The sequence below is a fragment of the Micrasema longulum genome, unplaced genomic scaffold (genome assembly GCF_059751315.1).
Source record: "Micrasema longulum isolate JH-2025_06_02 unplaced genomic scaffold, ASM5975131v1 h1tg001290l, whole genome shotgun sequence".
Classification (NCBI taxonomy): domain Eukaryota; kingdom Metazoa; phylum Arthropoda; class Insecta; order Trichoptera; family Brachycentridae; genus Micrasema; species Micrasema longulum.
In genome coordinates, this window is record NW_028278477.1 from 352,573 (window position 1) to 379,090 (window position 26,518).

The 26,518-nt window shown below is 32.2% G+C and overlaps 2 protein-coding genes across 4 annotated transcripts in view; both read left to right on the forward strand.

Moving 5' to 3' along the window:
* The window catches only part of fax (failed axon connections), a 63,635-nt gene extending 51,774 nt beyond the window's left edge, over positions 1–11,861 (forward strand). Inside the window, exons 2-6 of one of the 2 annotated variants that reach the window (XM_088234796.1) lie at positions 4,357–4,492; positions 5,622–5,824; positions 6,592–6,738; positions 7,234–7,542; positions 10,667–11,861. In XM_088234796.1, coding sequence (XP_088090922.1) covers positions 4,357–4,492; positions 5,622–5,824; positions 6,592–6,738; positions 7,234–7,542; positions 10,667–10,732 — 861 coding nt within the window. In that variant the 3' untranslated portion in view covers positions 10,733–11,861. The remainder of the gene's footprint in view (positions 1–4,356; positions 4,493–5,621; positions 5,825–6,591; positions 6,739–7,233; positions 7,543–10,666) is intronic. The other variant, XM_088234797.1, reaches the window with a different exon arrangement.
* A 7,377-nt stretch (positions 11,862–19,238) lies between these two features.
* Positions 19,239–26,518, forward strand: part of SCAP (SREBP cleavage activating protein) — a 34,935-nt gene continuing 27,655 nt past the window's right edge. For both annotated transcript variants that reach the window (XM_088234809.1, XM_088234810.1), the window contains exons 1-2: positions 19,239–19,483; positions 25,718–25,900. In XM_088234809.1, coding sequence (XP_088090935.1) covers positions 25,779–25,900 — 122 coding nt within the window. In that variant the 5' untranslated portion in view covers positions 19,239–19,483; positions 25,718–25,778. The remainder of the gene's footprint in view (positions 19,484–25,717; positions 25,901–26,518) is intronic.

Sequence of the window (26,518 nt, forward strand, 5' to 3'; positions counted from 1 at the left end):
CGCGAGAGGCAAAATGTCCTGGTGCCGACCACGACCCTGATGTATGGGAGCGAAGTATGGACTTGAAAAAACAGGGATGAAAGTAGGCTGTCTGTATGCTGTCGAAATGCGATCTCTCAGGCGAATGTGTGGTAAAACTATGTAGGATAAATGAACAAATGTTGAGATCCGTACATTATGTAAGGCTGAGACAAGCATTATAGACACAATCAAGAAAGGAGCTCTGCGTTGGTTTGGACGTGTAGAGCGAATGGACACCGGAAGAACGGCTAAAATATTTACGATACGAATGTCGATGGATACAGAAATAGAAGAAGACCGAGAAAGACATGGCATGACCAAATCCAAAAAAACTTGAAAATGGACATTTAAATGTCGTAATAATTGGCGCGCGTGCATGAGAAGATGTATGAATGTAGAGGAATCGAGATCTGTATGCAAAGATAGAGTGATGTGGCGTTCCTCTCTGCCTACCCTTACATGGAAACGGCGCAATGGTTTGTTTGTTTGTTGAAATATTTATTTATTTCTCATTGTTCGTCAACTGAGTCCCCCTTAGAACTGGTTTCCCTAGCGAGGACACTTGAATCAATTTTGTATTAAAAAAAGCATTTAGTACTTACAATAATATTTTTTATTATTTCTTTAGCATTTAAATAACTTGTAAATAATTTGACGTAATGATTGTCATCTATGATGAAAATTAATTAAAAATCAAAGCTATAGAAAATAATGTAATATGTCGGTGTAGTTGTCAGCGCGTTTGCCTACTATGCAAGAGGTCTCGGGTTCGATTCCCAATATGGTTCACTTGGAATATTTATCCAAAAGGGTGCTTTTACATTCAAGTATTTCGCAGCGCCTAGACTGGATCCAGTAATCTTACCTTCATGTAAGAAATAATTATCAAGATACGCTGCGATTTGTGTACCAACGCAGTGCCCTATGCACCACTAGGTGCGGAAAAGGAATGATGATGATGTTTATATTTTAATTAGGCGCACATATTACAATTTATAACGATGTTTTATGAGTGTACGAGTGTACTATTTCGTAACTATTTGCAACCGTTTAATAATTAATAAATTTATACATAAAATGTAGTAGAATAGCTTGTAAAACTAGAATGTAGAAAACCGCAGTTTTTAAAATTATTATAACTATTGACTTATACGTATTTTTGTAAATTCATTGGGTTTACTATGCAGAAAGTGTCATGGTGTAACGCTAAAATAATATTTCATCAAACAAGTACGTATTGTATATCAGTATAACAATAATATTACATAGAAGAGAGGGTTCCTCTTTTAAATCAACAGTAATAATGGTTGTCATCTTGCCCTGCTGATACTCTTCATCGTCCACGCCCCTTCTTCATTGGATGCCGACTCTAATGAACAACCTTCCACAATATTCCTTATGTATTTACTGATTTAAACCAGTGCTCTTTAGGAACCTACCGAAATACCCTGGAGTTACAATTATTATTGTTTCGCTTTACGAACATAAAAAAAATGCGTAGGAGATTAAATTTATTCACGAGTTAACTAAAATATCTTACATGTTTACCAAAAATAATGTAATTAATAATTATTAATTTATAACACTCTCCCGTTCTGAGTTTTTTTTAAATTTACGTTCAAACGTAAACATTCATGGCACAATAAAAATTAAACAGTCTCAAGCAACTTTGGCAAATAATATTTATTTTTCCATTTTTATTATCGTTTGCTTCGTGATAGCACATAATTTCTTTACATTTCTTTGTCTTTCTTGTCGTATTTTACACTTGTATACGTAATTTTAGCCAGTAGTTAGCTATTGATTAAAACATTCCAATGAATATATAAAAGTTATTTTTACTAGCGGAGGTTAATAATATAACTGTGGTTTATTAAACAAATAAAAATGCGTATATAATGTAAACGGGTTTCACGCTTCCGTGACATCTTTAATATGATTTTTTTGTTCGGAATTTCGGGATGATTGGTAGAAATAAATTCTGAAATGTGTGTCTTGCTTGTTAAGTTCATTAAAAAAAATATATCATTGAAGATATATTGTCAGGTAGTAACTTATTAAGTACGGTTGATTTTATTAAATATAAATATGTATTTTTCGGTTCTTATGACGCGTTCGCCAATTTGCTCTCCAGCGGCTAGGAGCCTTGTTGCACTCGCCGCCCGCCGGGTGCGGTTGGGTGGGGGGCGGGGGGCGCGGGGAGCGGTAAGGGCGTTTACCCCGGCCGATCAATACAGCCAGTCGCCATGGAAACCGCCGAGATGAGGGCTAGCTGGCCCGGCCTGGGAGACGAACGCTCTTATCTGTGCTAACCTCCCTACCATGGTGACGGGATCATTAGCATTAGCAGCGTGAATTCGTCACATTGCTAATTTTAATAGTTTTTATGAAATGTAAAAATAATTATGAAAAATTCGCAATTTAAATATTGCAAATTATATTGAGCATAAACATACAGTTTTTTAAAATAAATAACATTCTTTGAATAAAAAAACATGAACGTAAACCATCACGCCCTTGCCCTTAAGGGGTATTAAAAGAGGACAGAAAGCCACATTACTTTATCTTTATATACAGACATTGCTTCCTTAACATTCAATTCATCTTCTGTGCCCACAGGTCGACACGTCTTTCTCGTATTTTTATTTTTTTCGTATTCATGACCGTTGATATTTCAAATCATTACTTCAATTATCGCAAATTTCCGGAATTCGAAATTCTGCCCTAATAGCAATGCAGTCAAATATTAGCAATTTAGCATATTAGTAGCAATAGAATTTAATAAACCAAGGCAATGAATTTTGCGTGTTTATGAAATTAAGTAAAAATAGCAATAATTGCGATCACTTCTTCCTACAGTACCCACGGCAGTCTCTATAAGGCGGTAAAATTCAAAATCTCGCCATTCTACCGATGTTATGAAACCGAACTTCATTGATTTAAAACGAATTCGTTTTTTATGGCTGTAATTATTTTACAAATAGATGATTTTTGACATTCAACAATGTTTTGAGTATGTCCAAATGTTTGCAGACAGGCTGGATTTCCTTCCTAGGGATAGTTATTCAGATCCAAATGTGTTGCAACAGAGAGGGAAAACATTTTTGAGAAAAGAATATGAAAGTCTAGGCATTTACAGGGCTTATGACCTGTCATATTGCAACAAATTTGGATCTGAATAATTTCCTAGGGAGGAATTCCAGCCTGGGTATACTCAAAACATTGTTGGATTAAATAACTGGTAAAAGAAGAAGTATAAAAATTGGAAAATTGTTTTCAGGCATTGCCTAGTAGGTGAATTGGTTCAGCCGGATGAATTTTACCCACATGATAAAGGTTTCAGCTCTTTTACTTCACAAAAGTCGACAGATGCAAGAGTTGAGGAAATGTGGATGTTTGTTGGTGAATGTTACACAGTGTGTAAAGTTGCCACTTAAACCAGCCAATGACAGGTCGTAAGCCCTGTAAATGCCTAGACTTCCATATTCCCTTCTCAAAAATATTTTCCCCCTCTGTTGCAACAAATTTGTCTTTTTAACATATTTATGGTATTGTTAAAAATTATTATTTTAGTGTTAAATTTTTTAAATTATATTTATTCCTCGAAAAAAAATGGACGAATAGTTTTAATTTAAAATTAAATGCTCTAATTAATAAATAATAACATATTGTGAAGAAAATTATTATAGTTGGATTAGTTTGTAAATCTAACTGTACTTTCGGTAGTAAAGCAAATGACTTAATTAAAAAAAATATTTTTCATATGCGCAAACAATATAATTTATTCATCCACGAAACATTCAACTAGCTAATAATTTGTCTTATGTTTAGGTACTTTGTATCGTCCATTTTCAAAACATGTTTTTTTTGTGAGAAAAAAAATTAGAAATAAAAACGTTTATAATTTGTAAACTTTAAAATACTAAACCAAAAATAAATCAATATGCATGTTTTTTATTATGTTTTATTATGCATCAGTTTTATATAGAATATATTGAATGCTGGATTTTCGTATAATATTCCTACCTCTAACCACAGTGTAAATTTATTTATATTAAAAATATATCACAGAATTATTACATATTGTAATGTACTTAAATAGTGTGCTGTGTTTTTCTCATTTAGATTTTTTTTAAATAAAATAAATATTCCTTTGTGTGCATAAAACTCAATAAATATATTTTTTAATACTGAATAAAGACACAGGTTTAAAATATTTTAGTCAATTTTTTATTTCGAGCAATCACTGTTTGGTTAGGTACAAAAATGAAGCATGTTATTTTTGTTATTTATTTTTCAACCTTATTTAACTTAATTGTGTAATGTTGTTTTCAGAATGTTGATCATAAGATGAGATTCAGGTCCCGAAAGGGCCAACTGCCATTTATTGAGCTGAACGGCGAGGAAATAGCTGACAGTGCTATCATCATCAAAGAGTTGACCCAAAAGTTCAACAAGGACTTAGATGCAGGTAATAATAATACAATAAACAGTAAAATAAACTCTTTGAAACGCAAACATAAATTTGTGGCTTTAATCCAACAAGAATAGCATTAAAGATGTAAAAGTTTTCTAGTATTTAAATATTGAATATAAAAATAATGGAGTTTAATAAACTTTGCATATTTTATATGACATTGGGTATCTTCAGTTTGTTCTCTTGATTGCAGTGTAAAAATACTTAAAAATAATGATGTTACGTATACCAGCTTTTTGATTATTTAAAACAAATAAATAGATAAATGCTTTTTTTACAAGAAAAACTATGAAAAAAAAAACTGTTATAAATATAATTTTCAATGCACTGTTTTAAATAATAACCATTCTGGTTTTTAAAAATGAAAATTAGTGCATGTATTTAATATTAGTAAAAGAAATGTAATTGATAACTAATGTGAGTATGGCATTGATTTATTTTGCATCATAACGTGGCAAGAGGCCCAATTATAGTGCTGAGTTACAACAGAGAACGTTATTGTGATCTTACCAGGAAAGAATCTCAGATCTTCCGAGCGGGAGGCAAACATCTTTGCCACTTGTATGTTATAATGTCATCATAATGATCCGCTTATGTACATGACTGGCAAAGAGTAATTCTTCAATAGTCCCCGCTGGAGTTAATTGCCATATGTAAATATCTACTGTTGTTATAAACTCCATCTAGAAATTCAGGACTATTAAAAACCTTTATACATATATTACGTCATCATTCCCTTGTCCAAAACCTAATAGCTTTGAATTGGTACTTCAATTGCAGTATATTAATTTACATACGTAAGATTATTGTACATTATATCAGCGATCATTTGTAATATATGTAGTCTCTTTGGGTGCCATCCAGGAACAATTAAATATAGCTGTGAAAAATCACCTATTAAATAAATATTTCACAACGATTATCGAACCCGGGGCTTCAGACTAGGTGGACTATGCTCCACCCGTTTTCCTTTTTAGGATTTTTATCTGAGAGTATCCAACACGTAGAATGCACTCATCTCTGGTTCTGGTTCTAATTTACACATAAAAATGCAAAGTGAAATCATAGTTCTAGAAATTTTGTTTAGATACATTCTTTACAATTACGATTTGTATTTTTGCAGGCTTGTCTCCAGAGCAACGTAATGTGGCTCATGCTATGATTTCCATGATTGAAAATCACCTCGTGTGGATCGTATTGTGGTGGCGATCCAAGTACCCTGACAACTTCATTAAGGGCTACAAAGTCAACCTACAACACGCCCTTGGGACTAGAATACCTAATGGATTCCTCAACCTTCTTTTCAAATTCTATTATGGGCGCAAGGTATTCCCCTTTTCTACATATTTTATTATTTACTTCAGTAACATATGTATTTATTATCTACTGTTTAATTTATCTCTGCATTAATTGCCCTACTTCTCTGTGTGAGTCGTTATTTTCTTTCAATTACCTGTTAGTCATTAGGAATAGAGAACATGTTTTATAAAATCGTGTTAGAAATGAGTCACAAAGTTACAAAATCAGCCTTAAAAGATTTTTTAATAGATGAACAAGTAAATATCGTATGCTTATTTTGCCAATACATTAACAATAAACATCGATGGAGTGGTTTTTTTTTGCTTTATCTAGTATAATAAATTGAATCGATCTCACTAATTTAATAGATTTTTCCAGACCTGCCAAATGACATTTTCATATCTTTTCTGGTCAAAATTTGTCCGTGGTGGATTTTGTACCTCTATGACTCAAATTGTAACACCAGTATTATTGTCAATTTGAAATTGAAATATTTGTAGTTTTTACATTGTGCTTAAATCAGAGGATAATAATAACATTGAATTAGATAAATCATTTTATAAGTTTTGTTTTTGTAAAGATGTAAAAGTAATTCAGTTATATAAATACAGATTTATAGATTGTGCATTGATTCAAGTAAAAAGGTTTTCAATATTTTGCGCAAAGCTGTTGTGCTTATTGCTTTTTGTTAGTTTACGGTAGAGTATATAATAAGTATCTATTATTTTATTTTTTTGCATGATAAATGTTATGTGTTGTAATAATTAATTTGGTCGTTTATTTGACAAACCTAGTGGTTCCAGGGAAACAAGAAAGTGAAGGCCCAGGGTATTGGGGTACACAAGCCAGAAGAGATTGCGGAGTTCGGTAACAATGATCTGCGTGTACTTTCTGAAGTACTAGCTGACAAACCATTCTTCTTTGGAGATGAGCCAACCAATGTGAGTTTATTGCATTTATCATTTACTTTAAATATAAATACAAATACTTACGGGTATGTCAAAAATCAGAATAATCGTTGTGCATCCATGAGATGTATGAATGTAGAATGTAGAGGAAGCGAGTTCTGTATACAAAGGCAGAGTGATGTGGCGATCTTTCTTCTCTGCCTACCCCCACTATGAAACAGCGTGGTGGTTTGTTTGTATTTATAAGAATGTCAGAAAAAAATATTTATTGCTGTTGGTAGCTAAAAAGTCCCTACAAAACACAACAACACAAAATTAGGTCTATGATATTTAAAAATATTGTATTTTATACATTGAAAGACCTTTGGAAAATATAATTCTGAGTGCGTAACAGGAAAGTAAATTTATTGCTTTTTTGATTATTTATTTGACTTGTCTCTGTAGATTTATTACTGAACTATTTAATTAACATATTTTTTATTTTCTCTGATGAATAATGAAATAATTTGATTTGTAACAATTTTTTAGCTGGATATTGTGGCATTTGCCACCCTCGCCCAGATCTACTTCATGGACAAGGAGATCTCATACTCGCTGAGGGACTACATGAACACAGAGTGTGCCAACCTTGTAGGGCACGTGAACCGCATGAAGGAGCGCTGCTTCCCCGACTGGGATGACATCTGCTCCACTCTGGACATGAACTCTCACCTGCCCAAGCCCCTCAAGGAAGGCAAGGAGGGCAAGGAAGGGAAGGAGGGGAAGGAGGGGAAGGAGGGGACTGACCCGGCTGAGAAACCCACCCCAACCATTGAGGCTGAACTGGATAAAGAAAAGGTATTTCCAAATTTATGCATGTAAATTAAATTTGAGGACCCCTTTCCACTCTGAAAACTAAGCAATTATTGTTTATTCAAAGATAAATGATAATTTCGTAAAAACTGAGTTAGGTGTAAGGTTATTTGACATATACCCATGGACAAAAAAAAGTTTGCACTTATAATAAAATTCTTAATTTATTTTTTTTATTATTCCTTATCTGCTTGAATTTTTTTTTATACATGTTTTGATAGATCTGATGACTAAGTAATATTTGCAAGTAAAGTATAAAAATATAAGCTTAGGATATATTTAGAAATAGGGTTTTTTCTAGGTAGTAGCTCCTCTACCATTGTTCCCGCACTCGACTAATTGATTTATGGTACTATGTCTTTATTGACCCTGGCAAAAAATTACGTTTGCTTAATAGATTTGTCTAAAGGGTAAACAGACTTATATTTTAAACAGAGGAATATAAAAATAAAACTAATTTTTCGGGTTTAACTGTATTTTAATATTTTGTTATATCGCCTTTGCTTTTAATTACTAAAGAAATTCTTTTTGGCGTTGAAAAATATAGATATTTATAATATCCAAAGATATTTCATATTCCCAATCATGGTTGACAATTTCAATCAATTCCTGGGTGTTTTTGGCCCATTTCTTGGTTATTTTTTGTTTTATTATTGCCCATAATTTTTTTATCGGCTTGAGGTCCGGGCTGTTTCCAGGCCAGCTTAGTGATGTAACTCCAAAAGGCTCTTTGAGTTCAGTAACCTATAGCAAACATATAATATTACAAATAGAGTCACAAAAAAAAAATCAATAAAATATAGTTACACAGATCGAGCTCGATGGTAAGGCGTAGAATCATCTTGGAACACAGGATTTGAACTGAACTGTGGGAAACACATGATTTTCCAAAACTGTTTTATATTGTATAACATTCATGGTGCCTTGGACTATCTGAAGTGGACCCAAATCATGAGCTGTCATGCACCCATATCATGACATAGGGTAAATGCTTTACGGTTCAGCTAATACATTTAGGGTGAAATCTTTCGTCAAGTTTTTGCCGGACTATCGTCTTTCCATCTGGATCAAACTCATTAAATTTAGATTAATCGGAGAATATAACTTGTTTCCAATCGCCCGTCTTCCAATTTTGGTACATTTTCACCCAATCTAGACGTGCCATCTTCATTTTCTCTGTTAGAAGGGGTTTTTTACCGGGCTTCTTGCTTGGAATACCTGATCCAATAATCTCCTAGAAACAATCCTTACAGAGAATTCGGTTTGACATGTAGACTGGATCTTTCCATGTGTTTCCGCAATAGTGAGAAAACAATTTTGGTTGATAAGCTTGGTAGCAATCAGCCGATCCTCTCTAGGAGCTGTCATGCGCTACCGACCACTTCCCATTTTTCACTCCCGAGAGCCGGTTTTATTATTTATTTATTTTAATTTTCTCATAGAACACTACGAGAAACCGATTCTACGAGAAGTTTCACAATTTTAACTATTTTCCTGTGACAGAGTAATAATTTTCAATTTTATCACGATAGATATTTGACCCAAACTCTCCATATTTTCGTGGCAAGTTTCTTCAGACGTAGCTTATGAAGTACTGATATAGATCACCAATAAAGCCCTGATATAAAGAAGATCAATCTAGTCCTAAACAATACACAGACGCAATTGTTAAATAATTTCTAATAGGTACAGGTAAACTTAGAGTTAGGGATAGCAGGTAAGTGCGAACTTTTTTTTTCCATTTATGTAATTGTAAAAAAAAAGAAATGTGTGGTCCTGCGGTAGTGTCATGGAATCCGGATCATGGGTCTGAGGTACAAATCTAATTCTACCACAACTATGTAGATTTCCATTTTCTCAATGACTATTGGCACAGTCATCAATTACAAAATCTAAATATTTTGATAATACAAATATTAGACACTACAAAAAACTTGCCATTGTCTTTTCACTATTTAAATGGACATATTCATTATTAATTTGACAAATTTAACTGTATGTTTATTCAATTTATTTATAATTTTTGATATCTAATAGTGCCTTTTCATGAATTTTTTAACATACATTTCAAAAGCACAGTAGGAAGACAGTATATACAAAGAAATAAAACAAAATAAAAGTTTCATTAAATTCGGTACTAACGAATACAAAAAAAGACAAAAAGACGGTACTAACGAGTACAAAAAAACGGTACTAACGAAGACAAAAAAAAACTGGCATACATTTGAACAATTTACAAGGTTCGTGTTAAAAATATCAAAGTCATCTGTGTTCAGTAGAAATTATTGATTATATACATATGATTGTTTAAATAAAAATATGTGCATCTGTCTAATCCGTGAATTCGCACTGTAATTAGAAGATAGTAACTAGCCACATCTGAATACAACAATACAATATAGATTTTAATGTTTTATGTAAAAATAGTAAATCGTTTTTTTTTATGCCTGTTTTGTGTATATGCAACTTGGATATATTAAAACAATTATTTTAGTGTATATAATTGATATTGATATTCAATGGTTCTAGGTATTTTTTACTTTAAAATTGATAAAATGCAAAAAATTATGCTTTACTCTCTCAATGTTTTAACCCTTATAATAAACGATGAACAATTTGTAATCAAGTTGACTATGTACCAGGGTAACTTTTTAATTTTTAAAAAATATTTTTATGAATGCGAAACTTTTCGTTTGTAGTAATATAAATTCCAAGGTTCTCATGATATATATTATGTTTTTAATGTTTAATAAAACTCAATTTATCATCGAACAAGATACCGAGGTCTGGTATCTCTGTAACTTTTTCTGAGAGTGAAGAATTAATGTTATACCTGAAAATAATGGAGTTCCTATTGCGAATGAATTTCAAAATTCGGCATTTTTCAATGTTTGAAAAACAAATTGATTTTGCAATCCAATTGTACGAGGTATTCAAAAGTTTCGCAATGATTGATGTGTGTTGTTTCCATTAAGATTTTTATATTTCCAGCAAAAATATGTAAATAAATTAAAAATGTAATTTCTACCGATCTCAGTAAATACAAAGTAAATCTCCCTAAAGTTCTTCTAGTTTTCGATTCTACTAAATTGTTTACTAAATATTTCAGGCTGACGAAAAAGATAAGGAGATTGAGAAGCAGGCCGAAGAGAATAAAGAAAAGGATCCGAAATAAGATCCTTCGCATAACATCGACCCTTTTTAATGATAAAGTCATATTGGTATTTAATTTATGAATCATGGGCAACATTTTTGAAGGTCATTTGTTTATATTTTTTACTCATATTCGTATTTAACATTAACCACATCTACTTATATTTAAAAACATGTAATTTAAAGAAACTTTTGGACTGTTTATAATTATTATTGTTGCTAATCCATTTTAAGCATTTATTTTTTTCTTGCATTAGCAGAATTAATATAGAAATATGTTTACTTTAACCAATGTTATATTATAAGTCTACTCATTTAATTAATAGAATTTTTGTATTTTTTTACGTTAAACCAATTTTACAACAAAAAAAAAATTAAAAAAATACCAAGTCTGAATGTCTCCTAAGACTGTATTCATAAATATTTTGATAGTTTTAACATAACAGTTTACGTAAGATAAATATTCTGTAGGTGGCCATTTCAACTGGTAATAAATTGCTACTCTCAATGTACATTAATACATAAAATGATAACTTTGTTAAAGTACACATTAGATGTTAAAAGTAGGCAAGCCATCCTAATAATAATATTGGGTATTTTGGATTTTTTTAACGTTTTTTATAAAATATTAAATATTATGTACATTTAAATTAACTACATAAATTTCTGAATTACGACTTTTCATGACAATTATTATACTTCTGTGTTGCATGCTCATAGTTAAGTCTACTTAAACATGTAAGTTATATTTTGTTTCATATAACGTGAACATTGCGCACACACCACAGTAAATATTCATTTGTGCTGTTCCATTTGGTCGCACATTAGATTTTGTAATTGCACATACTATATTATAATCTATTGTCTATAATACTTAACCCATAGTAATCTAGATATAGCCATTCCTTACCATTTGGGTGGGATTGTGTAGATTTTGATAAATCTCTGTGTATCGTATATAGGTACATCGATTTCTTTAATTACCTATTTTATGAAAAGCACTCACTGGACTCTGTATCCATTACTCAATAAATTTTTATCTCGAGGGAGGTTTGGTGATCAATAGTTCATGAAAGATTCATTCTTAAGAAGTTTATAATGATCCCTATCATGCGAATGTTTTACTTCTCGAAGTAAAGCTTTTCCCAAAACAATAACTATAACTATAAAAGCTCTGATGCCCCCAGATTTTAACCATAGCTTAGAATAATATCTATCATTATATGTATTTATTACTAAGGTTAATGCAATATCGCTGACCTGCAACCTGCGCTCACTGCCATTAGTCAAGATTTGTGCGCCGCCCATTGGCCGCCAACTAGGATTAACATGTATTTATGACCGGTGTTTTACTTTCTCTCGCTGTAGTTTAGACATTACCTGACACTGTTAGTAACATGTAGATTGTTATTGTACGTAGTATTATTCCTACTAAGTAACGAGTCATTTCGTTTTTTATATTCATCCCGAAATAAATTACAATCAAACAAAATGTATGTGGTAAAGTACACCCAGTAATTAAAAACGATTAATTCTGTATTATTATTATTCATGAATCTCTAATTTGACATAATATTGAGTATTTCTTAAAACAGCCTTTTATTTCCATGTTTCATTAAACTGTTTTTCTTTTATAGTAAGGATGATAAATGTAGATATTTTATAAGAAGTAATATTAAGAAATACCATAAAGTATAAAATCAAACATCAGAATTTGATCAAGGAATTTGAAAATGAACTCCAAAAGCACTGTGTTATGGGTTTGTAGAGAAGCAATATTGTAATATTTGCCAGAGTCTGGTAAACAAACTTTATAAATCATCACGTCAACTAGACGGTCCGTCTGTAATCAATAACTTGCAGTTCTTTGGTGTGCAAAATGTTTGTAAAAACTACAAACAATCTAAGCCAGCTAAAATACAAATCAAATAATAAAAAATACCTTTTTTGATAGATGTTATAACACGTGAAATAAATATGCCAACATAAAATAAAATTAAAATGATGTTAACTATCTAGCATACCCATTTCTTAAAACAATGTGTAGTATAAGTAAGGTTTAGGGTAAGGTTTTATTTAAATTTCATATATATTTATATATTATACAAAAGGATGATGCTTTTACGCACATCTAAATTTCTATGCCCACTGCCATTTAATCGAGATTTCAGCGATGCCCATTGGCCGCTACTTAGTTTTAATAATACTTAATAGGAAAAATTGAAACATGTTTCCATTACGTTTGTAACTAAAACTTCATTTTGCATTATTGTATCACCATTCCTCACAATCATTCTAGAATTTATTTTGAGATTGAATTTATTATACTCATTTTATTTTTAAAAAATTGGAACACAGTTCCTTTTGAGTTTTGATTAGCTCTATATGAATACTGCTGTGTTGCATGCTCATAGTTAAGTGTTGAGATTAAGGTATCTGTAATAGGCATATTTCAGTGTTAGCTCTGTTAATTTAATGCAGCCATATTTAAGCAGTTTGTGAAGATGTGTACAATCATATTATATCCTCTTAATATGAGTGTGATTGTATACAGTTAAACCAATAGACCTGTTCCACTGTGCATCCTATAACATTCGGTCAGCCCTGAACTCTCATTTTTTATTACCGAGTTGGAAGGTTTAAATCTAACTGTTTTAATATATTTTATACATATTATATTTGTGTGTGTTGAATAATTCCAGTAATTAAAATAAGAGAAGATGAATTTATCTTCCATGAAATTATTTTTAGGGTATTTAGGGGAATAATGATGTATGAATATGTCCAATTTCTACCCGCAGTAAATTCTGTTGGAATAACAGTATTCATTTTTAATGTTATTATAAAATTTCATATTGCTGTAAATGATTTAGCTTAATTTTAAAACCCAAAATAGACATTCACAAATCAAAAAGAGATTTTTTAAAATACATAAACACATTATTACTGAAGGTATATTTACCATATCAAAGATTTGTTTAAAAAATATATAGAATTACTCATGTAAATTAGGTATGCCATATTCACAGAATACAATTGAATGTCATTTACTGTAACTTCTAATCAAATAATTGCGTGGAATAAAATGTGTATCAAAATTTTTATTGCTATTAAAAGTAATTACAACCAATACTTAATTTTATTTCTCCTCGCTGTAATCCCTGGGACTTAAGTCCCACCATGTAATATTCTCCCTTTCAATTCGCATAATTCAAGTTACATATTGCGGGGTAATTATTACAACTAGGTAACTTCAAAATTAGCATTCGTGAGTTACCCACTAAAAACTCATTTATTCATCCTCTTCCATGAATGCTACAAATAGAAAGACAAGTCATGTATTCATATTATCATATTAATAATTTCAATGAATCACGACTTGACGATTTTTCACATTCATGGAGGAAGATATAAATATATGTTTTTAATGGGTAACTCAAAAATGCTGATTCTAAAGTTACCCAGTTGTAGTAATCACCCCACGATATTATGAGATCACTCCTGCAACAACACTGTATATAGATTTTTACAAATATTTGTAAAATAATAAAAATTGTAGCATCCATATTCATCACAATAGATCTTCACAGGTCGCAGTGGCGTCAGAATGAATATAAAATAGAGTACATCTATCTGAAACACCATGTGTTCCTTCGCCCGGGCTATCCGAAGTGAAACAATAACTCCACCGCCTCTCAATCTGTGAAGTCAGTACTTGTCAACCCGTGTAACCTACGATATTGTAGTTGTTTAATTTTCTAGTGCTTGTACTGTATGGCCTATATCAATAGAATTTTCACACTAGAATATTTCATAATCCTTGGACTGGTACCTGAAGTGTAAGACTGATCATCTTACCTTCATGTAACAAAAAATGATCAAGATACACTGCGATTGGTGTACCAATACAGTGCCCTATCCACCATTAGGTGTGGAAAGGGAGTGATGATATCAATAAACATATTTGAAATATAACCAGATGTGTAATAAAATCTAATAAATGAGGGTATTAGAAGCAAACTTACAAATCTCCATTGAAGGAGTGGAGCGGAGTTACTGAGATATTTGTGAAAAACTTTGAAAAGAGAATTGTGAGATTTCTAATTATGCTTCACCTTCAATGGAGAATGCTAAGTTTGCGGCGTCAAGTAGTATAATTTAAATCGGTTTTTGCTAGATTTAGAGACGGTTTTGAATTACGCTATTATTTAGGTAGGTAGGTTTTTATGTATAGCTTATTTTGGCATCAACTTATTTTCCGTTTTTGGTGGAGATTTTTAAGTTTGCTTTTAATACCCTGAAATAATGTTAAAATAGTTTTAAGATAAAATTGTTTACTACATCATTATTTGATGCTCAGTATGATAAACAACATTATGTCATTTAATGCTCAGATTTGACAAAAATATATACATTAACAATAGGGTGGATCGATCTTGTATGGAGAACAAAATAAATCAAGTTATCGAAATGGCCCTATGTCGAAAAGATGTTCCATAGTATCTAGAATAAAGGAAAAATGAAACAAAAAATATTTTAAAGGGTAAGCTTTGCCACGAGGGGGTTGAATTTAGATTTTTTTTTTGAAAAGGGCTACTTTTTGGTTAGATGATTTTGGACATTAAACGACTATTTTTCTGGAATTCAAATATGCATAAATAATTATCACCCATTAAATAATATATTACATTGGATTTGATAAATAACCCCTTCCCTGCACACATCAAACTGAGAGAGCGGCTGTCAGAATAGCATGCACGACCGCCTTTCCCACTAAATAAATTACGATTATATTGTGTGAATTGTGTTTGAGTTTATGTACATAAACTACATAGTTTTACACTATGGCGATATTAAGAAAATACATGATTTGCCTTATTTTCGGGTCTGGTTGTAATATGCCGCCAAATATGCTTTCTACCTATGAAAACATAATCTGGTGTGTATTTTGGCATTTAAACCGACATAAGGACACCGTGTAAAAAAATAGTTGAAAAATTAGAAGATATCTAAAACCGAGTACAAGATAATTTTGAGAAAAATACGAGTAAACAGAAGTGGCATGTGAGCGGGTATACTGACTTTCCAATACAGTGGGATATTGTTTAAAACAAAGCAAAGAAGTGACTAAATTTTCAGCCTTAGCTAGAACATTAGATCAGAATGGTGTTTCCGATCGAGCAGGATATCGTGTCAGCTGCATTGATTTTGATTAGATTAATTTATATTTGACGGAAGTAAAGACAAGATTATAATATTTGATAAAACAAAAAAAGAAAAACATGTAACTCTGGTAAAAGAAGTTGAGTCTGAGTATATTGGTGACGTATCGTATAAGGGTTTTATCGAGTAAAGGCTGGTCGCTATCAAACAATGGTTTGTGTGCCAGTTACATGCCAATAAGCTTCCACATTGTCATCTTTTTGCACACACGTTCCACAAATGGAACCAATACTTGGTCAAGAAGCTTCACAGGATAAATAGGAAAGTTGTTAGATGGACGCGAGAAGCTGCCTATAGTTTTATTCATTTTTTTATTTATTTTATTTTATTTGGGATTTTTACAGCTATTACATAAACAAAATAAGTAGAAAAATCTTAACAATGCTAAAGCCAATTAAAAAAATCCACTGTAAATATAATGACACATAATATATAAGAAAAGAAGTTTAGTAATTGTATTTGTGTGTGGTTTGTATTCATGTGTATGTGAATGTGTGTATGCGTGAATGAATGAGGGAGAGGATACATGTGCGTGTGGGAATGAATGAGGGAGAGGGTGCGTGTGTGTGGGTGCGTAAGTATAAAAACATAATTATTTAAAACTTGTAATTGTATTAAAAATGGTACAATAAAGAGCTTAGTAAAAAGTTAGAAACCTTTTTTTAAAAATTCAAATCAAGAAATGATGTAAATTGTTTTTTTTTATTTTTTAAAGTATGTTAAATTTCAAAACCGTATTCTGAAAAAAAAAAGCATTTTATATTAAAATTTAACTGATACACTTCGAATGAATAATGTGCGACGAGTCCTATACAATACGGTAGGTAACCACAAAATGCAGTAAATACGAAATAATGACAACAATAAAATAAGGTTTGACAATACGCGAACGTTAATTCAAAACAAACACACAAATGCATATTATATGCACCTACATAATATATAAATAAGAATAACATATAAGTTTGATAGAAATGATTCGGATTATAAAAATCAGGTGTCACAAGCAGTTAGCCCGCAGTACGGGGATAAATAATTATATCAAAAGATCTTCTCACTATAAAACTTATATTTGTTCAGGGATAGAGAGCAACGGGAGGAGGATGCGGACAAAGACAATTTATTACCTATGGCAGTTTTGATAAATTTAATAATTTTGGTAAATATATCCATGTCGTTAAATTTCCTGTTATACGTATCCATAATACGGTTAATCGTAGCATTTTTTGACGAATTTGTTCTGCATTTAGGTATGTGGAAAAGTTGTGTATAACGCGTTTGTCTCTGTAGTACCTTAAGATGAATGCGGGTAACCAATTCGGGGGAATCTATTTTATCAGATATTATGTTGGTGAGTAAAACTATATCAGCCGTGGTTCGTCTATCAGCGAGAGTTTGAATATTATGAAAAATGCACGCTTGGCGAATATCTGGGAAATTGAGATGTAGTCTACGGTTGAAGTTTTTTATAAACATTTTTTGAATTCTTTCAATTTTGCAGGAATGAATTTTATGAAAAGGAGACCAGACAAGTGAAGAAAATTCAAGTAAACTATGAACATAAGAAAAATATAATTTTTTAAGAGTATCGGTATTTTGAAACGGTTTGCCTGTGCGTAGTATAAATCCTAGTGTTCTAAAAGATTTCTCAGTTATACTATCAATGTGACGATTAAAAGTTAATTTTTCATCTAAGAGGATACCTAAATCACGAACTGTTTCGACAGATTTAATATTCGTATTTTTTAATTTGTAATTGAAATCGATGGCACGGGTCTTTCTTTTGAAGGTTATTTTTAGGCATTTTTCAGGGTTAAGCGATAGTTTATTATTTTTACAATAAACCGACAGTCTAGTGAGGTCCTCCTGCATTTTATGACAGTCATTAGTATTTTCAATATTTAAGTATACCTTCATGTCGTCTGCATACATAATGTATTTAGAGTTATTAAAACAATCGCCTATATCATGAACATATACATTGAATAAAAGGGGTCCTAAGTGGCTACCTTGAGGGACACCAGATGGAAGCAAGGAAAAGTCAGAAGAGTGCCCGCCAACGACGACTGCCTGACTCCTTTTACTGATGTAAGAACCAAGCCAACATAAGAGATCTCTATTAATTCCGATTGCTATTAATTTTTTTAAGAGGGTTGAATGATCAACACGATCGAACGCCTTCGAATAATCAGTGTAAATAACGTCAGATTGTAATCCCTTGGCCATATACTCAGCAATATCGGTTGTAAAGAGCGTTAAATTAGAAACTACTGATCGTTTCCGCTCAATATTCATCTCAATAGAATGCAAGCTAGTCATTAATAAGAGAGACTTAAGCAAATGGATATTGTGAAGCTACCAACTTTGGATATTGCATTTAAAATCTGTCGAAGAAGACCCCTTGAAAAATTTGGCACTCGAGATGGCATTCAACTGCAAACAGAATTCATTGGCTGTTTGTATCCCACAATAATCCACCTGAGACTTAAGTGACCCTAATGACTTTCATTATTAAAGTTTTTGCACACATTTTTTTTTTATTACATAAATAAGTATACACATTTAATACCAGGGAATCCATATTAAATTAGTGGATTAGAAAATGAATATGGAGTGTTCTCTGGTTAGGATAGTCTCCATCTAACATGGCTCAGCCTGTTCTAAGATGTTTTAAAGTATGAGTCCCTGTCTCTAGAACTAGCCATTCTGTACTTTTCGACATTCCGAGCTCAATGACTAGTTATATGAAAAATAGCACTCTTGGAAGAATACATACTACCTATAATGTCAATTTTAGTAACATCAATATATTGCACTGTAAACACTATAATTTTATTAGATCTGTTAAAGACACTTTAATATGTTAAAGACTCTTCCTCTCTAACTATGTGTTGTAATGTGCATAGAATTGTAATGGGCATTAGTGACTTATTCCTCTTTGTTTTCTATTGTTTATATGAAACCTTAATAATATATTGTGCTTTTTTGAATCGTGTTATTGCAAATACCTAATTATAATATTATAATCCATGTACATTGTAATTGGCAGTAGTGCTGTGTATTTTTATGGCGATGTATTTTCTTCGGAATCTGTCGCTACACCCCTCCCCCACCCGACGCCCCGATGTATCGAAGAATTAACATCGGCAACTGCAGACGTTTCTGCCGATTTATTTTTATCATCCTAGAGGGGAGTAGCGGCAGATTCTGAAGAAAATACATCGAGATTTTTTTTCTAAATGAACATCGATGAGTTTTAGCGATGAATCGATGTATCGTATGCATCCCTACAGTGGATATTTTTCATTGTCGGTTTGTCTATGATCTATGTTTGACAATTCTGAAACCTAATATTATACCAAATCCGAATGCCATTTTATAATTTTTACTTTTACGTTATGACGCTTTTTCTTTGATGTATTTATTACATCGTGGTATTTGTTAACTTAAAATAAATTTCGTATGCAGACGTCATTTCTCCAGAATCTCACTGCTAATAACGCACGTAAAAAGTTTTGTTAATTGTATTCGGTCTTCGTACAAACCGTAGGTAAGAAGTCAAGGTTATGTTGTGAATTTTTTAGATTTAGTGTCAATAATTTTGTTTTAAGTTAATGCGACTGTTTCGTGGTATGCGTATTTTAATAACATTTCCCTAGGTTTTCTCAAAACTTTTACCTTGATTTATCCCTTTTACCCATTAGAAATTTTATTGTTTTCTTTCATTGGCTGATTGGTCCGCAATTTAATGACAACTTAACCTAAAAATGATAAAATTCATATAATGTGCAAAACACAAATGTAAAAATGATCGTTTAGTTTTGGTGGATATAATAGCACTAAAAAATAAATGTGTTTGATTTATACAAAATATTGTTCACAACGGAGGTTGTCGTAATAAATTTTATCTCATACCAATATATTTTTAAAGATCCATCATCATGGATTTTTATAGTAACGCAGAAATTACGAAATTGTATCCGTATTCGAAAAAAACATATTTGATACATTGTTCACGGTGAAGTAGTAATTTTCCTAATTTTCTGCATAAAAGTGAACATGACAAATGTTCCATTTAATAATTATACTTAGATTTAATAATTACAATTAGTCAGTAATACAACATTTTGAGAGAGCTGGAAATTTCCCAAATGTCTAATTAGTTTTCTTTGTTATGTGGGATAAAGATTTATATTTATTTATACATACTGAAGTCCCACGTCCCATGTTCATGATAATGTTCCATAATTTGTTCCAAATGTTTTCAATACTGCAGTGCGCTTAGATTAAGCCCCTTTAAACTTTAAGCATAATAATTTTACATAAGCCAAAATGTTCATGTATGCCAATTGAATTAGAACTTGCGTAATTTAAATTACCTATTGCTTAATTGTGTTTTTATATTTTCTTTTAAGGTTTTTTGAATTTAATATTAAACATCGACCTATAAATACACAGACGCGTATTCAGTTTCAACCAAATCTGTTCGGTTAAACATTGTAAAAAGGATGGTGTTACTTTTCATCAGTAACTTATGAGGGATGAACAAAAGTTTAAAATAATAAATATTCTTCTTGTAAATGTCAGATTACGCCGAGCGGTACTATGACAAAGGTTTTCTACTAACAGGAATGCCCTGGTAGGAATATATTTTTAAAAATACAGTTAATGTCTGTTAACATTATTTTAGCGTTCCCTTAAATCCAGTAAAAAGTAATAAATGGGAAGAAATTATAAGGAATTAATTTTATTTGGATCCATCAAAAATGTATCTGTAAATATTTCGATACAAACTTTTTTTTTGGAAGTATGTACCTGGTGTATACATAAGTCTTTTCCGGTTTCACTAAGAGATGGCGCCACCGAACAGTATGCAGCTTATGAATTTGACACTACAATTCATACGCTGCATACTGTTCGTCTGACATTAACCTACAAACTCGAAACATTACATAGTATTTGAAATGATAAGATAAATGAGAAGCCAAAAAAATAATTTTATGTACTTGAATTGAGAACTTAAAAAAACCTGCATTTCACTAAACCATTGTTTTCCAACATTTTTTTTTTACTGGGTCGTACACTCCACTTAACAGTTATTCTTAAACATCTTCATGAAACAGGTTAATTTGTGAAACGGTAACTGTTACTGCTAATCTTATAAAAAACCAAAATGCCCATCTCTAATCCATACACCTGGTATATGCATTCCTGTCGAATGTAGCCCTGGTATAAATAAACAAACTCGATAACTATGGGTACGTTTTTATGTCACTACTTTTTTAAATATTTTATTCTATGTGTATTAATAGGTCGATGCTATTGAATGTGTTTTTTATATTTTTATCAAATGCAATATGCATCATTGTTACTATTAAATTATAGGCAAGCAAAGTATTCCGGTGTGTGCATCTAGTATACATTATTCTATGTTATTCCTTTAAAAATTCATTTAAGCGGTTTTAGTTGACGTTAATGGAATGGACAACTTTATTTGGTAACAAATTACAACAGGGAATGAGAATACCTTAAAGAAGGGAATATAGAAGTCTAGGCATTTACAGGGCTTATGACCTGTCAATGGCTAGTTTAAGTGGCCACTTTACACACTGTGTAACATTCACCATTTTGCCTATGTTTGAACATCTATATTTCTTCAATTCTTCAATTTGTTGATTTTAGTGAAGTTAAAGAGCTGAAACCTTTATTGATGTGACAAGATTTATTTGACTGAATTATTTCACATACTAGGCAACGCCTGAAAACAATTTTCCATTTTTTTATATATTTTTTTAAACTTCTTCTTGGACCAGTTGGTTTTATTACAATATTTTAGTGTTCCGGACGCGTAATATAGAAATATAAATGTAATCAAATAACTAAGTAGAATCCCCGGTATATGTACAAACTGAGTGCTAGGCTCTCAATAAAGATAAAGTATTCACTTTCGAGCCTGGCCTCAGTATTACCGGGGCAAAATATAGCCACAAAATATTGTAAATATAATTGAAAATAAAAATTATGATCATCATGTTGTGCGTGTCGCGGCTGCCAATGAAATAGCCCGTACGGGCGCTAGGCGCCCGTATTTACGCCACCTGCGGCTGGCGGCATGTGGCGAATGGCGGGGGTGAGCTACCCCCACCACTCCCAGGCAGCCGGAGCGGGTGGGACGGCTGACTTATGGGGCCCGACGCACACCGCTTTATAAGCCGTGTAACCTACCTAATTAAATCAGTTGAGTTCCTAACAGTTCAGACGTGTTTTATTCGGTTCTCCGCCCTGTTCGCCCTCCTGCACTTCGCTCTTCACTCCGCTCTGCCAGCTGACTGCCTTCGCCCGGGTGGAAAGTCCTTTTCAGGGCTATTGAGGTTGACTTTCGGTTGGCACAGCTGTGCCCCTACCTTCCAACTTTGTATTTGACTCTGTCTGGGAGGGCGGCTTCTCACTTACGCTGGGAAGCTTGACTGCGGCGGACGCGGGCGACGAACCAGCACACACACACGTGGTAACGCGTACATTACATTTGAGTTTATTTGGTAAGTTATTCCAGCCTGAAGCCACTCTGTTGAAGAATATGTTTTTAGCGATTAAAATACATATCCAGGGTATTTCATAGTGGCATATAGGGTCTTGAATTTCTCTGTCACGTCTTCTTTCTTTCTTCATTCTTGCAATTAAATTAGTCCCAGTCTTTTAATCAACCATGGTGGGGCAACCATGGTCCTTTTTAGCAAATTTGAGATTTTAGTTGCTCGTCTTTGGACTTTCTCTAGTAGCCAAAATAATGAATAAACCATTGAAAGGTATTAACGTAGGTTCCGGAGCTTATCTTGCATTTTGTGGGAAATAATGTTTTCCTTTTATACGCTAAGCAAATGTAAAGCAGGCGAAAGGGCGCGATGTACAGCTTTGAATCCAAAGTAAACAAAAAAAAAAAAGTCCTCTACTATGCATTTTGGACGGCAACGTTGTTAGAATCGGGTCGTGGTCCCGTGGCTAGTGTAGCGGCCTCACTGATCAGAGGTCCTTAGTTCGAACCCCACTCTACCCCGACTTGATTCCCATTTTCTAATAGCGAGTTATTTACAACTTGTTAAAAATGGCCTCAAAATCGAAATATTTGGGTAAATAATAAGAACGCAAATACATACTTCCTTTTTTTAAAAAAAAAAAAAAGAAGATAATTTTTAGAACACGATTTCAAATTCGCAATATATGAAGCATCATCTCTATTTCTCATCTCGATTCAACACACGGACTTATGTCTCAAAAAATGTGTAGTAAACTGTTTATAAGTAAATAAATTAATGAATAAAATTATATCTCAGTGTTGAAATGATGAAATGACCACATTACGAAATTAAAACATATCATTAAAACCATATAATCAAAATGTGACAGATGACAGATCGCGGGCTTATACCACGTTCGACACAGGTATAAACTTGGAATTAATTTCTATGGGCGCTATCCCAGCTCTATACTGGGTACAACTTTATGTGAGGTTTATAAGAAATAACTTTTATTATACCATCATTATTCTATCACTATGCCTAGGCGTAATTTTATAACAGGTTCATAAGTAAGGCCCATTGTGTAAAGTGAGCACTTAAACCAGCCAATAAAGCCCCATAATGCCTAGATTTCTAATTATCTAATTTATGATTCTAATAGCTGTAATATATAATTTTATTTGTACAACTATTTAAAATAAATACATGCGGTTGATTATTATCTTTTTCCTTTTTTGGAAGAGTTCTTTAAATCAATGAATAAAAAGAAAAACTTTAAATATACCTTTTTGGGCGGATGCAAAATACAGTTCTATGTGAGAAATGGAGCCAGAATCCTGGATGTGTGTTTTCCGCTTGACTCAGGTCCTGAAAAAGGAAATTGAATAAAGATAAGTCCACCTCGTAGTGTAGTGGTTTGTCGGTGCACCTACCGCGCTTATGGTCCCGGGTTCGATTCCTGGCAAGGAAATATCTGTTTTAAAGGTGGTTTTGCACTGTAATATTTACTGTCCCTAGACTGGCACCTGAAGCGTAAAACTGATCGCCTTACCTTAATGTAACAAATGAACGAGATATGCAATTGGTGCTATACAGTGTCCTTTGCACCTCCTGGTGCGGAAGATACATACATAGCATATGCCGTCCTCACATAGATTGGATGGAACCAATGCTTCCTTACAAATTCGACTATGCATCAGTAGGCACCTAATTTTTATGAAATAAAATCAGCAATAAGTACTTACTTTTAAATAACTAATTTTAAACAACAAATATTTTTTTATTATTATGTTGATAATTGTAGCCATCTGTGATGGGTTTAATATTCATTCATCCTGTACAGTTGCACGCGAACTGGAGACTAGCAAAAAGTTACCATTCTCTGTCTAATTCTGGGATTTCAAAGATAAGTCCGTTGTTTGGGGGACACAGGCGCCTTAATGTACTAAATTTAAAGTCCGCTCATGCTCATATTTAGATCTTTAGAAGCCCCACAGAACCAGTTAAACTAATCCATGTTATTTTTTTATATATTGTGATTGTTTTATAACACATTATGCACTAAAATCGTTTGGCAAAATGGTATGCTAATATTAAACTTCGGAATATAACCCTTTTATGCTGAAATTATGTCATAAAATTGTGCCGAATTGTGCAGGTAGTAGGTTCCTATTTAACCTATGTACCTAATACCTACTGAGTGCTTCCCTAATCGAAAACTTCACAGCACGCCTCTGATTCATACATATTTCATGTATATTTTATGAAAAATCTCAAGAATAATAAGCTGAAAAACCTTTGATTTGATTTAAAAGGTGCGATTTGAAATTTTTATGAATGTTATTTTATTTAATGCGATTTGAAATTTTCCGTTGTGTGGGTTTACTGTAGTGTTTTTAATTAATGCGATTTTAAATAAATTTATAAATGCGATATCTTTGTTTGACTGTTTTATTGATTCATTTGTTCATTTATAATTTTACAATATTGCTATTATTTTTTTTAACTATTATGTTCAAACACCATGAGATTTATGCCTGGTGATGAGTTGAAATTTGATTCACTAGTTGGAAGTTGCTTGTTAGAGGGTGAAAACACCAATTGGTCACAAAAACAAATGGAAGTGTGAGCAAAGTATTTTACATTTATAACTTATATGAAAATAAAAGTTTAGACTAAGTTGTTAATAATAGTATGTGCAGATATTATATCAATTATTTTTTTTCCAAAATTTTGGATCATAAATATTTCCGTTGGACCAAGTAGGAATAGCATACGAGTGTGTTAAAATGTTTCTCGGAAAAAACTGGGTATTACTAAAGAAACGGAAAAAAAATTGGAGAAGGGAATAAATAAGTCCAGATATCTACAAAGTTTATGACCTGTTGTAATAGCTGGTTTAAAGGTACACACTGTGCAATATTCATCATTCTGCCTTTCTTAAATGGTGAATGTTACATAGTGTGTCAAGTGATCACTTAAACCAGCCAATGAAAAGGTTATAAGCTCTGTAAATGGCTAGAGATATATATTACCTCTTCAAGAATTCTACACCTCCCTTGTAATATCTATCAGTGGGATTAACGGCTTAATCAATATTGTTTTATACTCTAGCGATTCCAGTACAAGTTAATAATCCAACAATCATAATACTATTTCAGCCAATTGTGGTTTCATATACATTATAAATCTTAGATGTCATTATTTAATTTTGCATAGTGTGAGTTCAATTATTTAAAATTATCAAAATTCTTGAATTTTTTTTTCAGAGCTGACAATTTCATGATAATACGACTTGTTGAAACAAAGATCGCCATGTGAGATTTACCTATGATGGGAGGACCCAGTTTGCCAGATCGAGTAGCGCAATATTATTACTCCCACGCTTTGTTTTGTTCATCTCATCCAATTTTTACCATATCCGTAGCCATCATCAGTTTTTTGACATGCTGGTGAGTCAAGTTCTTATGTATGAACACAAAAGAAAAAAAAAATTTAATTAACATAAATTTTTAAAAACAAAGAAAATGTTTTTATCTGACAACATGTATGTTTTAAAAAATAAAAAAAAACTCATTTTATTCAAATAAATGAGATTAGTAAGCATTGTGGCTGCTTAATTTCATTTGTATCGGTACATTATCTCGTCTCATTTTAACATAAATGCATGACATACATAAATGCATGACATAATTGAACAACAATCATTAAGAGTGATATAAGATTTAGCGCATAAAATGATAGTAGATGACTTGTAAAAACAAATACTATGTGTATGCATAAGTCTTTTCCGGTTTCACCAAGAGATGGTGCCACCGAACAGTACGCATCGTATTAATTTGACACTATGTCACTAAATACACGCAAGTCGAGTCTGCCAAACAATAGCGTCTATTAACAAATTATAACAAGGATGGAGAATACTTTAAATAAGGAAATATGGAAGTCTAGGCATTTACAAGGCTTATGACCTGTCATTGGCTGGTTTAAGTGGCCACTTTACACACTGTGTAACATTCACCATTTTGCCCATGTTTAAACATCCAAATTTCTTCAATTCTTCCATTTGT